Here is a 13,515-nt window from a genome sequence, read left to right on the forward strand (position 1 = left end):
TTGCATTTTATTTTATTTTTTTATTATTATTTTTTTTTTGCAGTACGCGGGCCCCTCACCGCCGCGGACTCTCCCGCTGCAGAGCACAGGCTCCGGACGCGCAGGCCCAGCGGCCACGGCCCACGGGCCCAGCCGCTCCGCGGCACGCGGGACCCCCCCCCGTACCGGGGCACGAACCCGCACCCCCCGCATCGGCAGGCGGACCCCCAACCACTGCGCCACCAGGGAAGCCCTCAGCTTGCATTTTAGAATAATATTCTGGCTGCTGTTGGGGGTTGGACTGGACTGTGGCCAGGGAGGAAGCAGGGAGATTTGGATATTGCAGTAATCCGGCCAAGGGTGACTTGTGGAGGAGGGCAGTCCACTGGGGCGGGGTAGAGAACATGGCCTGCCCTGGGGGGATAGGTCTTCTTTAAACTGGGAGCCTGGGGCCCAGGAAGGCCAAGCTATTCTCAAGTTTTGCAGTAACTGATCCTCTTGCCAAGGAGCTTTCTCTGAATCTTGGGTTTGGGGACAGGGTTTTTTATCCAGGAGGCTTGCTTAGAGAATGAGGGCATCATAGCCACAGACTTCAGGAGCTCCAGGCTTGTAGTTGGAGGGGTTTGGCCCTGCAAAGGAAGTGGCGAGGTTCCAGGCCCCCCTGCAAACCTCTAGATGGGCCCCACAGGGCTTCTGCTTTGCTGGAGGGATTAGCCGGGAGTGTAAGGAAGGTTGGGGAGGGGCGGCTTCCTGAGGTGTGGACCTAGTCTTTGCTGGGTGCAGAGGTCCACACGCCCTCCCCAGCCTCCACCCTGTGCAGTGGGCCCAGGGGAGGCCGTGGCACCTCCTTTCTCCTCCTCTATTTGTGTTCCTGGGGACACTTAAGTCCCTCCTCTTTCAGCCCCCTCCGCGAGTGGGGGAAGGTGGCTTGGGCCAACACTTTCGACTCTAAATTCACTGAGCGTCTCCGCTGGAAGCGCCCTCGACGTCGTCCCTCCAGTATCATCCCCCCGCCCTATTTGACTCAGGTAGACATTGAGGTCCGGGTTAGGGGATTGACCTGGAGGTGAGAAACTGTCAGAGTCCGTCTCCCTGTATCCTCCCCACCAGAAAAGGGACCCCAGCCCAGAACCCCAGAGAGGGAAGGCGGGAGAGCGAGGCCGCCGCTGATTGGTCCAAAGTTCTCCGGCACCATCCAATGGGCGGGGAGGGCGTGGCCGGGCTCGATTAATCAGGCTGCGCGCGGCCGCCGGCTGGGTGGCCGGTGGTCTCTGCCTGCCGTTTCTGCCCCAGTCCTGCACTAATCCTAACCCCCGCCCCTGCCATGGGCCTGCAGCTCTACCTGGACTTGCTGTCCCAGCCTTGCCGCGCCGTCTACATCTTCGCCAAGAAGAACGGCATCCCCTTCGAGCTGCGCACGGTGGACCTGCTCAAAGGTGGGCTCGGCAGGCAGGCCCGGGGTCTGGGCCCCTGTGTGCACACGTACTCCCGGGGCCCCACAGTCAGGCGGCTCGCGCAGACAGACGGCAAGAGACAGACTCCAGTCGGAAATCGTGGCTTCGCCTATAAGTTGTGTATTTTCAGAGTCTTGACCTTTGCCTAGTGAATACTAACCGTTCTTCAAAATACAGTTTAGGAAGGAGCAGAGCAGGTAGAGAGCAGTGGGGGTGTGGGGGTGTGGGGGTGTGGGGCCGCGGGAAGTGGAGTGACAGCTCCAACACCTCCACACCTGGGCTTGGAGGAAACAGTGAACTGCCTCCTCATTCCCAGTGGAAGCAGCCCCCATCTCTTGAGTTTCTGGGTCTGCTGGCAGGAGGAGGTTGGACACCTGCATCTGGTCTCCTCTTTACTCCTACTTATACCTGCCTAGGTCCCCTCCACTTATACGGAATCCGGGGAGGTGGCAGGGCTGTAACTGGACAGTAGGATAAGCTCTGGATTCAGAGCCCCTCCAGCAGGCCCGGAGGGAGAGCCCTGCTTGGCTGAGCCTGCCCACCTTCTGCCTCTGGTGCCCCAGCGTGAGCCACCAGCTGCTTTGATGCCAGCTTGCTCTGACTTTTCAATGCTCCTTGTGGTGGGGGCTGGGCACAGAGGCAATTTCTAGGGGGAGGATGGGTAGGGGTGATTCCGTCCATGCAGTAGAAGGGCAAAGAGGCCCACAGGCAGTCCTACGGCCAGGCTGGATCCCGGCTCCATTGAAGCCCTCCGACTCCGCATACATTACTTGGTGTACCCTCTGCACTGGCCCGGGCCAGGGAGGTATGCAGATGTGATTCAGACCTGGGAACCCCTGTGGGGGAGGAGCCTTGAAGGTTTGGCACAAGAAAGAAAGAGGAGCTGACCTGCAGGAGGTTGAGTGGCTGAGTAGGGCAGGTATTGCTGGTGAGAGCAAGGTTTGCTGAGGGCTGGGAGCAGGTGTGGCTGGAGCTCTGGGGTGTAGACAGGTCACCCAGTTGGCATAGAGAGGGGGACTGCAGCGGACAAGCCTAGAGCCCAGGGAGGAGGCTAGAGTGTCTGATGCGTGGATGGAGTTGGCCGGGGCTGGGGTGGATTACAGCTGCAGTGAATCACCCTCCTCTCAAGTCCAAGCTGAGATGCTACTTGACCCAGCTTCCAAGGGGGGTGTGGACACAGGAAGGGGGGACCTCCGGCAGGCTCAGCGTGTGTGATCCGCTGACCAGCAGAGTGACCTCGTCTTCTCTGATGCTCCACCTGGATGGAGGCCTCAGAAAGTTGGTGCCTGGACATTGGGGTAGGGGTTGGGCAGAGACCTCAGAGGGCTCAGAGTTCTCCCCACCTGCCTCACTGGTCTCTCCCACAGGCCAGCACTACAGCGATGACTTTGCCCAGGTGAACCCCCTGAGGAAGGTGCCTGCCTTGAAGGATGGGGACTTCACCTTGGCTGAGAGGTAACGGGTCCCTTGGCTACACCAGTCAGCCATCTGTGTGTCCATCGTTGATGGCTTGGATCGTGGCTTGTGTGCCCTTGAACCCCTTGACAGCCCGAGGGTGGAGAGTGGGTTGAAGTCAGCAGAGCTGCCCAGGGCTGGGAGGGGCGTCTGGTCTTCCTCCTGGTGCTGTCCCTGCCCTGGAGATGTTGGGGAATGGTATTGGAGTCGCTCTCACCCTTCGGGACACATGTTGGGCACTGCTTCCTCATGGGAGATTTCTCTGAGCATACGCCCACTTTCTGAAATCTCATGACATTTTGTTTTTCACTTGGCGCCCTTAGTTCTGATGATAGGATGGCCCAACATAGAGCTGTGTGATCCTGGCTGTCACTTAACCTCTCTGAGCCTCACACCCCTACTCTGTACCAGAAACAGTGAAATGTTCCACCCCCAGGAGCTGGGGAAAGATGTGTGAGGAGCAGAGACCGGCCTCACCCAGGGCCTGGCCCCTGTGGAACGGTTAAAGAGTGACTGGGGCATGTCCCCTGCACCCACCGTGTCCCCCAGTGTGGCCATCCTGCTGTATCTGACCCGCAAGTATGAGGCCCCCGACCACTGGTACCCCCAGGACCTGCAGGCCCGAGCCCGTGTGGATGAGTACCTGGCGTGGCAGCACACGGCCCTGCGAACAAGCTGCACCCGGACCATGTGGCAGAAGGTGAGCTTCGGAGCAGGGAGCCCTTCCTCGGTGACCAGGGGATGGTGCTTTCTGTCTAAAGCATTCCATTCAGACCTGAGACCTGAGAACACTAAATTCTAGAATGCCAGAGATGCTCCAGGGCAACCAACTTGTTTTCCAGAGGGGAAACCAAGGCACAGAGCCTGGGAATGACTCCCCCAATATGTCTTGATTCCTGAGCTGCTGGAAATTAATCTTGTGCCCTTTTGCCCACTCCAGGCTGCCTGGGAATATTGTCTTTTGGGAGAGAAAAGAATCAAACCTTCACTTTGCTACACATGTACTTTCCAGATGGAGAGGTGTTAAGCGAAAAACCTCAAAGTAGGAAGAAATAAGATATTTCACTAAATGTTGATCTGATTTCTGGGTATGCAAGGATTTATAAGCCTAGTAACAGTGGGAGACTTAAAGAAAAGGCTAATCGATTTTACACAAAATCTGTGTAAGAAAAAAAAAAGAATGAAAACAAGCAAAAAAAACTGGGAAAGATCTTGGCAAAGAAATGTTAGAAAGAACGTTAAAAATTTTTATTTTTTATTTTTTATTTTTATTTTTGGCTGTGTTGGGTCTTCGTTGCTGCGCGCGGGCTTTCTCTAGGTGTGGTGCGGGGGCTACTCTTCGTTGCGGTGCACGGGCTTCTCATTGCAGTGGCTTCTTTTGTTGCAGAGCACCGGTTCTAGGCGCACGGGATTCAGTAGTTGTGGCATGCGGGCTTCAGTAGTTGCAGAGTGCGGGCTCAGTAGTTGTGGCGCACGGGCTTAGCTGCTCCGTGGCATGTGGGATCTTCCCAGACCAGGGCTCGAACTCGTGTCCCCTGCACTTGTGGATGGATTCTTAACCACTACGCCACCGGAGAAGTCCGGAACCCACATGCCGCAACTACTGACGCCCGCGCGCCTAGAGCCTGTGCTTTGCAACAAGCGAAGCCACCAAAATGAGAAGCCCGCGCACCACAAGGACGAGTAGCCCCCACTCTTGCAACTAGAGAAAGCCTGGGCGCAGCAACCCAACGCAGCAGTAAAAAAATAAAAAAATAAAAAAATAAATATGCTTAAAAAGAAAAAATAAGACGCTCTTAGAAGGCCATCAAAACACAGGAGAAAAATGCGCAGAAGAAACCAGCAGAGATGTAACTGAAGGACAGAGAGAAAAGGTCAATAAATGGATGCGGGGGCTACTCTTCGTTGCGGTGCACGGGCTTCTCATTGCAGTGGCTTCTTTTGTTGCAGAGCACCGGTTCTAGGCGCACGGGATTCAGTAGTTGTGGCATGCGGGCTTCAGTAGTTGCAGAGTGCGGGCTCAGTAGTTGTGGCGCACGGGCTTAGCTGCTCCGTGGCATGTGGGATCTTCCCAGACCAGGGCTCGAACTCGTGTCCCCTGCACTTGTGGATGGATTCTTAACCACTACGCCACCGGAGAAGTCCGGAACCCACATGCCGCAACTACTGACGCCCGCGCGCCTAGAGCCTGTGCTTTGCAACAAGCGAAGCCACCAAAATGAGAAGCCCGCGCACCACAAGGACGAGTAGCCCCCACTCTTGCAACTAGAGAAAGCCTGGGCGCAGCAACCCAACGCAGCAGTAAAAAAATAAAAAAATAAAAAAATAAATATGCTTAAAAAGAAAAAATAAGACGCTCTTAGAAGGCCATCAAAACACAGGAGAAAAATGCGCAGAAGAAACCAGCAGAGATGTAACTGAAGGACAGAGAGAAAAGGTCAATAAATGGATGAAAACATGCAACTTCAGTAAAAATCAAGCAAATTCACGTTAAAAGAGCATGCAGATACCATTTTTACTTATCAAACGTGCAGAGGTTTTTGAAATGTGAACTCTGAGTTATTGTTGGTAAAGCACTTACATAGTGTCTGGCACAGAGCAGGCTTCCTGTGTGTGTGAGGGAGTGTGAGCTGGCCCCTGCTGCATGTATGGAACCACTGTTCTGGGGACCCATTTGTTGTTGTTATTGTTGTTTTTGGCCGTGCAGCTTGTGGGGTCTTAGTTCCCTGACCAGAGATGAAACCCAGGCCCTCGGCAGTGAGCGCAGAAGTCTAACCACTGGACTGCCAGGGAATTCCCTCTGGGGGTCCATTTGGCACAAAGAAGGTTTCCATAGCTTTGCAAGCTGTGGTGGGGGAGGAAGCCCAGTGCATTTGAGGGCAGAATGGAGAGAAGTCCAGGAGAATGAGTGTAGATGTTTGCTAGTCAGAGTGTGGGCCATGGGCCAGGAGCATGAGCGTCACCTGGGAGCTTGGAAATGCAGAGTCTCAGGCCCACCCAGGTGTACTGATTAGGACCGTACACTTGAACCACATCCCAGAGGGATCCGCACGCACATTCCCATTTGAGAAGCCTGGGGTGGAGTGGGAGGTGGGGTGGGAGAGGATGGCTGCTGCCCTGTGTTGAGGCCTTTGCAGTGAGGACACTAGGGAGCCATGGAAGGCTTTATGCAGGGAGAAGATATGGGCAGACTGGGACTGCCGAAGTATCCCCAGGCTGCCCAATGTGATGACCCAGGAAGAGGTGGAGGCTATCTGTGCCTGAGTAAGGGATAAGGCCTGGGCTGGTAGTGGCCGTGGGCGGGAAATGGTAGATGGGAGTGAGGAGAAATGCGAAGGATGGCTGATAGGTGGAATGAGAGCAGGAACCATGCTGGGCCTTGGGCAGACCCTGAGCCCTCCCTCTGCCTGTCCGCTTACCAGATGTTGTTCCCTGTGTTCCTGGGCCAACGGGTGCCCCCTGAGACACTGGCATCTACTCTGGCCGAGCTGGACAGGTGCCTGCAGCTGCTTGAGGACAAGTTCCTGAAGGACCAGGACTTCCTGTCTGGGCCTCACATATCAGTGGCAGACTTGGTGGCCATCACAGAGCTGATGCATGTGAGTGTGGTGGGGTGGGGAGCCAGCTGGGCATTGGGGTACCTTTGGAGAGAGCCAGTGTACCAGCTCACATTGCCCTTTCTGGTTGGGGGGCCCTGGGCGGGTCACTTCCCCCTCTGAGCCTCAGCGTCCTCATCTGTAAAAAGGGGCTTAAAAACCCCACCCTGCAGGGATATTGAGCAGCTTCTCGGTATTTCCTGGAGGAGAACCCCCAGCCTATCACCCGTGTGGCAGAGGAGGGAAAATCCACCCAAGGGATCCCTAAGTTGGGACATGCTACCTTGTGCTTCCCTGGGTCCCACCCCTCCACCCGGCTCCCTCTCCCATAGCCTGTCAGCGCTGGCTGTGACATCTTCAAAAGCCGGCCTAAGCTGGCTGCGTGGCGCCAGCGCGTGGAAGCTGCGGTGGGGGAGGACCTCTTCCAGGAGGCCCACGCGGTCATCATGAAGGCTAAGGACCTGCCTCCAGCCGACACTGCCATGAAGGAGAGGCTGAAGCCCTTGGCGCAGCTTTTGTTGCAGTGAGTACCGGGTGGGCCTGCAGAGCCACCGTCGATGGAGCTCTGTCCTCAGAATAAAGAAATGGCACTGCCTCCCCTCGGCTGTGAACGAGACACCTGCGCAGAGTCCGGTCCACAGTGCCTTCCACACGCCAGTCCTGTGTTCCTTCTTCTGTCTGCCTGCCAACTTCACCCTTACCCTTTGCACGCTGACTTCCATGTGACCTCTGGAAATAGCTTTAGTAAACACAGATGTGACCCTGACCCCGGCCCTCTCCTGTTTGAAACCTACCCTGGTGCCTCACTGCCCTGAGGCTAAAGGACAAAGGACGAGTCACTGAACTTTACATTTGAGGCCCTTCCCACTGTCCCTTCAGGGCACCCCCTCTGGTTTCCCCCAGTAGCCCACCATTTTCCTGGCTCCACCCCACCACCCCAGCACCAACTCCCAGCTTCCTCCTTGGCCTCCTGGCCTTGGCTCAGCCTATTTCTGCTGCTTACCAGGCTCCCCCTCACCTTTCCTGCCTGGTGCTCTTCCTGGTCTTTTGGCATTTGTTACCATGTCCTTCTCCAGGGAGAATTCCTCCAACTTCTCACCCTAGGCCAAGTCAGGTGACCCTTCTGGGCTCCTCAGCCCCAAAGCTTCCCTCCCTCAGTCCTGGCAGGGAGCTGGTTCCATGCCCCCTGGACTGGCACATGTCACAGTTGACTTGGTAAAGAGAGTCACAATCAGGAATCACCTCAGTCTCCTAGGTCTCTCTCCTCCCTCTGGGGTGATGCTGTCTCCCACAGGTTGGGTGCAGGGCTGGTTCATGAACCTCCTTGCAGGGAGGGAAGTCTCAGGTTAGTTCCTGGCCCTCCTGGTGCTGCTGAGGGGCTTTGCTCTTCCATGCCTACCCCGGCCACTGTCTTCTCCACACTACACCCTGGGTCCCAGACTTGTCACCTGTCCCTCAGGATGGTCACAATCTACCTGTCTTGTGTCCTAGACCCTCTGATATCTGAATCATCTAATAAACGAAGGAGACAGGGTCATGGACAGACAGAGCCTCAGCTTGCCTGCCTCCCATAGAAGCTCCTTTAATATGTGCACTTAAATAGAATTTTAGATGTGTAATTGAAAGTGTTCATATACACCCATACAATTTCAATTATCTTTGTCATTTACGATCCAAACAACTTTACAACGCAGATTAGAGTACCATGTTTGGCTACCTCAACAGACTTACACGGTTTTTTTGTTTTAATTAATTAATTAATTAGGCTGCATTGGGCCTTTCTTGCTGTGCGCAGGCTTTCTCTAGTTGCGGTGAGTGGGGGCTACTCTTCGTTGTGGTGCGCGGGCTTCTCATTGCGGTGGCTTCTCTTGTTGCGGAGCATGGGCTGTAGGCGAACGGGCTTCAGTAGTTGTGGCTCATGAGCTCTAGAGCGCAGGCTCAGTAGTTGGAGGCACGGGCTTAGTTGCTCCTTGGCATGTGGGATCTTCCTGGACTAGGGCTCGAACCTGTGTCCCCTGCATGGGCAGGCGGATTCTAAACCACTGCACCACCAGGGAAGTCCGACTTCCACATTTTAAATAACAACTTTTGTTTCACCTATAAAAACATAGGGTCCCGTAAACATTGCTGGTAATTGTACTGGGACTTGGCGTCTCTCACCCCCCGGTGGGCTGTCCTTCACCGTGAGGCAAGGTTGGCACAGGCACAAGAGGCCACAAAGGTAGATGTCTTTGGGGGTCAGGTAGGGATGCAGGGAACCCAAGGGTCTCTGCCCAGCCCCATTTGAGCCCACACGTATCACCAGGTGTCCTGATCAAGAGAAGTGCAGGGCTTCCCTGGTGGCGCAGTGGTTAAGAATCTGCCTGCCGATGCAGGTGACACATGTTCGTGCCCCGGTCTGGGAAGATCCCATATACCGCGGAGCGGCTAGGCCCGTGAGCCATGGCCGCTGAGCCTGCGCGTCCGGAGCCTGTGCTCCGCAACGGGAGAGGCCACAACAGTGAGAGGCCCGCGTACCGAAGGAAAAAAAAAAAAAAAAAAAAAGTGCAGATTCACACATGGAACTTGAAGTTGCCTGACTTGGAGGCAACCCATTTAAAAATAATTTTAAGCCTCCGTGACGATGTAACGTTTTTAGGGTGGAGCCTGGGGAAGGCTCCTACAGGTGTGTGTGTTTGGGGGGGGGGTGTTCAGACCTCCATCTAAATATTGGCTAAGAAGCAGACGACCGCAGCAGCGTCGGAAAGCCACAGGAGACCGGAAACCTCGGCCAGTGTGGCTGGAGCGGGGGCGGGGCCTGGTGTGTGGGCGGGGCCTAGGGCGGCCAATGTCTCGTTGGGGGTGGGGTTACTCGGAGCCAGCAGGGCTACAGCACTTCCGGAAATCAGCGCCGTCGCACCCGGAGACTGTCGGCCGAAGCCGGGGGTGTAGTCTAGGCAGCCAATCGGGGGGCGCTGTGTACCTGCCCAGCCAATGAGGAGCGGGTTTCCGCGGCGCCCCGCCCCTGCTCCCTACAGCCCTACCCTGGAGATCACCCACCTGGACTTCGTGTTTTCTTTCTCCCTGGCGGCCTTTCGCGCGCCTTCCCGCTAGAAATGCCGTTCGTTGAGCTGGACACGAACTTGCCCGCCGGCCGTCTGCCCGCGGGACTAGAGAAGCGGCTCTGCGCGGCCACTGCCGCCATCCTGGGCAAGCCTGAGGACGTGAGTATGGGCAGGGGAGCACGGAGAGGGAGGTGGTTGGCGGATGGGGTCGGGCTCTGTCCGCGCCGCGGCTGCCCCACCGCGACCCTGACGCTTCCGCGCCCGCCGCCCGCCAAGTCTGACCTCCCGCTCTCCAAGACCCCGCGGCCCCACCCGCCACGTCTGCTCCCTGCCGGCTTGCCCAGCCATGACCCCGACGTGACCTCCAAGGACCCCGGCCCGTGCCCCCAGCCCTGATCCCGCGGGGCCCGCGCTCCCCCACTCCGCGCTCCCCGGTCCTCAGCACCATCCCGGCCACACCGGCTTCAGGCGAACTTTCGTGTCCCCGCAGCGCGTGAACGTGACGGTGCGGCCCGGCCTGGCCATGGCGATGAACGGCTCGGCGGAGCCCGGCGCGCAGCTGCTCGTCTCGTCCATCGGTGTGGTGGGCACGGCCGAGGAGAACCGCGGCCACAGTGCCCGCCTCTTCGAGTTCCTCACCAAGGAGCTGGACCTGGCCCAGGACCGGTGCGTAGGGGCAGGGAGAGGACCCTCTTGGGACTGCTGCGAGACGGGGCAGGAATCCGACTTGAGGCCCTTCCTAAGGTTGGGGAAAAAATTAATTCCCCACCCTTCCCTAGAAGGATGTGGTGCCGCAGAGCCCCTTGCGCCCTCCGGTGGTGGGCCCCCCTTGAGAGTGGTAGTGGAGTTGAGTGAATTCCTGGCTCTGTAGTGGTCCCTGTGATACCTGGGCAAGGTGTGGCCTCCAGGACCTCAGTGTTTCCATCTGTGAAGTGGGAAGGCTCTCCTTTAACCACTCCCTGGGGGTACTGCATGGGATGGCACTATACCGCACCTGCCTTGACACCTGGTAGGGCAGGATGTTGTTACCCTGACAAAAGCAAGGCCATTTATCATCTGCCTTCAGGCTTCCCCACATCTTAGGGAAACAGGTGTAATTTTCTAGAGCTTCTCCAAGCTGGTCGAGGAATTCTGGGTATGTCCTGAGGCCGTGACCTTTGGGCCTATGGCCCAATTAGATCCCAGGTAAGGTTCCTGGGAGGGCCACAGAGTAGTGGAAAGAGCATTGGCCTGAATGTCTGGGGACCTGGGTTCTGGGTTCCATGCAGCCGGAGGATACAGACAAACCTGGAAGAGAACATCTCTGGTTTGTAGCTTTCTCTTCTGTGAATAGAGAGGCATGGATTAAACGATTCCCAAGAACACCTACATCTCCCAAACCTGGGATTCTGTGCCAAGGTTAAGTTTCTTCCTGGGTGAAAAATATTCCTGAACCAAGTCCATGCCTATGAGGAACTAAGTATATGAGAAGCTTGAAAGAACCTTCCAGAATGGAGCCTTCATTGGCCCAGAAAGGCTGGTGAAGAATGGTTACTTCTGGGGGGTGCTCAGACCTGGTCCTCAAGCTAGGGAGTGATAATAATTCTAACAACATAAGTAATGTGTAATTTACCATGTGCCAGATACTCCATAGGTAACTCACATGCCTGATCCCATTTTATCCTTAGAAGTTTTGTCCCCCTCTCCACACCCCTCATGTGGACATGCCATCCCCATGAGGTAGATACCTCCATTATGCCTATTTACAGATGGGAAAACTGAGGTTGTCACATATACCTCCTTGGTCCCAGGCTATCCCAGTTACCCTGTTTCTTCACAAGGAACTTCCTATCACTTCTGTGAGAGGGGCACACTCACTCACTCCACAGACATTACAGGGGTGGTGGGGGGAGTCACCCTGTGCCTGGCCTTCTTGAGCCAGGCTTTGCAAAAACAGGCAGCTTGGGCACTGCACATGCCCCCATGGGGCCTGCAGTTTGGCAGACAGGGCTCCCCTGTGAACCCACAGACAGAGCATACAGTGACCACAGAGGCTGCCATGTTGAGAGTCTGTTCTTGGTGGGTGATGATGATGTGCAGTCACCATCCCAACCTTGACATGCCCACTGCCCTGTCGGGGGTTGGGCGGAGAGCATTAATGGGTTGAGACAGGCTTGCAAAATGCCTGGTGGGCTAAAGCAGGCTGGCCTGGGAGCCCATGGTGGGAGTACCTGGCTAGGGGTCTTGGAATGTGAGGCATTAGCCAAGGAGCTGATGACATCTTTTTCTCTGTCTCCTGAAGGATAATTATCCGCTTTCTCCCCTTGGAGCCCTGGCAGATCGGCAAGAAGGGGACAGTCATGACCTTTTTATGATTGGCGTGGAGGGCATCCAGGGCATCTGTGACATGGCAGCCCCTTCCAGAGAGGCCTCCTGGCAGAGTGAGGGCCTGGTGGATACCAGCTTCTGGCACCCCCACGTGCAGACAGGCCTGTGACCTCACGGTCCTCTTCCCCATCCTTAATGACAAATAAATGAAGAGCGCTGTCTCTCTCAAATATGGCTTCTCTACTTCCCTTTACCCTACTCCGGCATTCTGGGCCACCCTAGGCAGCAGGGTTGGTTTATGAGGTGGGGACCTTAGGGAACCTGGGAGGTGGGATGTTCCTGTCTTCAGGGCCTCTGTTTCATGTCTTGTATCTCGGCTGCCCAAATCAGAGGGTGGAGGGCTCAGCCTGGAGGCCCTGCTCCCGATGCCTATGTTCAGGCTGGTGGGGAGGAGCTGGCAGCTGGTCCAGCCTGGGCCTTCCTGCAGACTCTGCTGACCAGATGTTCCTGTCCTCAGCCTGGGCTTCAGGGACCTTCCCTGGACATTGCCAAACCTCACCTTCTCCAGTGAGTCTTGATGAAAATTCAGTGTAGCTGCACGCCTTGTAAAAATCCATGTCCCAGAATGGCAAACCCAGAAATGCAACATCTGCTTCTAGAAATGGAATGAATGGGATCCCGCCCCACCCCCCCATTTAAAGAACATACCATGCTTTTGCATTTCAGAGGATATACAGGTGGGGTGGGGGTAGCCCAAAGGAAGTCGCCTTTTCAGTTTCCTTCCAGATGCAGAGTTTACATCTCTGGGTGCTATGTTTCTCTGCACAATTAAAGCTTTGATCATCCTTGTGCACCAATGAAATACTAAATTGAGATTTGCAGTCTATGCAGTCCACCTGGTTAATAAGTTAGTTTCCAAAAGAATGTGCCTGTGCCTGCTGTGTTTACCTGACCACTGCTGAGGACTTGTTAAAAGCTATAGCTTGGAGTTCCTTTCCCTGGCTCGCTGTCCCAGCTCTCTCTGTTCTCATTCCTTCCGCCAACATGGATGTCTTGCTTCCCAAAGGGGCTCAGGGAATGTTTGTGGGTTGAATGCAAATGAATGGTTGAAGTGCCTAAGGAGGGATTCAGGCCTAACCCTTGCCAGGACCATAAGGTAAGAGCCTCCGATCTGGTCTCCCCAGCTTCAATCTCTCATCCCCACTACTGTGAGTGATGTCATCTGTTTGCTGTGAGGACTGGCCCCTCCCACCACGCGGGCATTACCTCTCCCCGTTGTGGCCCTGAGTTTCACCCCCTGATAACACCATGTTGCACGAGGCTCCTGCATGGCCAGCAGTGTTTCTCAACTCAAAACCTTGCCACACAGCTAGCTCCCTGCTGCTTGCACCGCCCTTCCCATCTTTTTTCAACTTTCACTCCAGAGCATCTTTCAAGATACAACTCAGTGGTGGGAACTGCATACAAGGTTGCAAGTCATCCACGAAAGTTTGAAACCATCTGTTTATGCTCTGTTTAACCCAAACCTGCCCCTTATACTCCTCTCAAAAATCAAGGTTGGCGACTCAATTTTTTTATCTACTAGCATATCATTAAAACTTCACTGTACTGAACCATCTATGAGTTCTTCATGGTTTTACTGTCTATAAATAAAGTCAAAGAAAAAGCCATAACATTCAT

At 55.4% G+C, this 13,515-nt stretch overlaps 2 protein-coding genes across 5 annotated transcripts; both read left to right on the top strand.

Moving 5' to 3' along the window:
- Positions 1-84: 84 nt before the first annotated feature.
- Positions 85-7,250, top strand: LOC102973733 (glutathione S-transferase theta-3-like). Of its 4 annotated transcripts, XM_007127184.3 has the most exons (5): positions 85-1,415; positions 2,801-2,888; positions 3,438-3,588; positions 6,311-6,487; positions 6,817-7,250. In XM_007127184.3, the coding sequence occupies exons 1-5, from the start codon at positions 1,304-1,306 to the stop codon at positions 7,009-7,011; spliced, it is 723 nt and encodes a 240-aa protein (XP_007127246.1). In that variant the 5' UTR covers positions 85-1,303; the 3' UTR covers positions 7,012-7,250. The 4 variants fall into 4 exon arrangements, with proteins under 4 accessions (XP_007127246.1, XP_028336292.1, XP_028336293.1 ...); XM_028480491.2 differs by lacking the exon at positions 85-1,415 and having other exon boundaries at positions 2,097-2,888; XM_028480492.2 differs by lacking the exons at positions 85-1,415; positions 6,311-6,487; positions 6,817-7,250 and adding an exon at positions 3,829-4,725 and having other exon boundaries at positions 2,097-2,888.
- A 2,232-nt stretch (positions 7,251-9,482) lies between these two features.
- On the top strand, positions 9,483-12,065 carry DDT (D-dopachrome tautomerase). The gene is made up of 3 exons (XM_024120488.3): positions 9,483-9,687; positions 10,019-10,194; positions 11,810-12,065. The coding sequence occupies exons 1-3, from the start codon at positions 9,580-9,582 to the stop codon at positions 11,880-11,882; spliced, it is 357 nt and encodes a 118-aa protein (XP_023976256.1). The 5' UTR covers positions 9,483-9,579; the 3' UTR covers positions 11,883-12,065.
- The last annotated feature ends 1,450 nt before the right edge of the window (positions 12,066-13,515 follow it).

Source organism: Physeter macrocephalus, chromosome 19 (assembly GCF_002837175.3).
Source record: "Physeter macrocephalus isolate SW-GA chromosome 19, ASM283717v5, whole genome shotgun sequence".
In the NCBI taxonomy this organism is placed as follows: Eukaryota; Metazoa; Chordata; class Mammalia; order Artiodactyla; family Physeteridae; genus Physeter; species Physeter macrocephalus.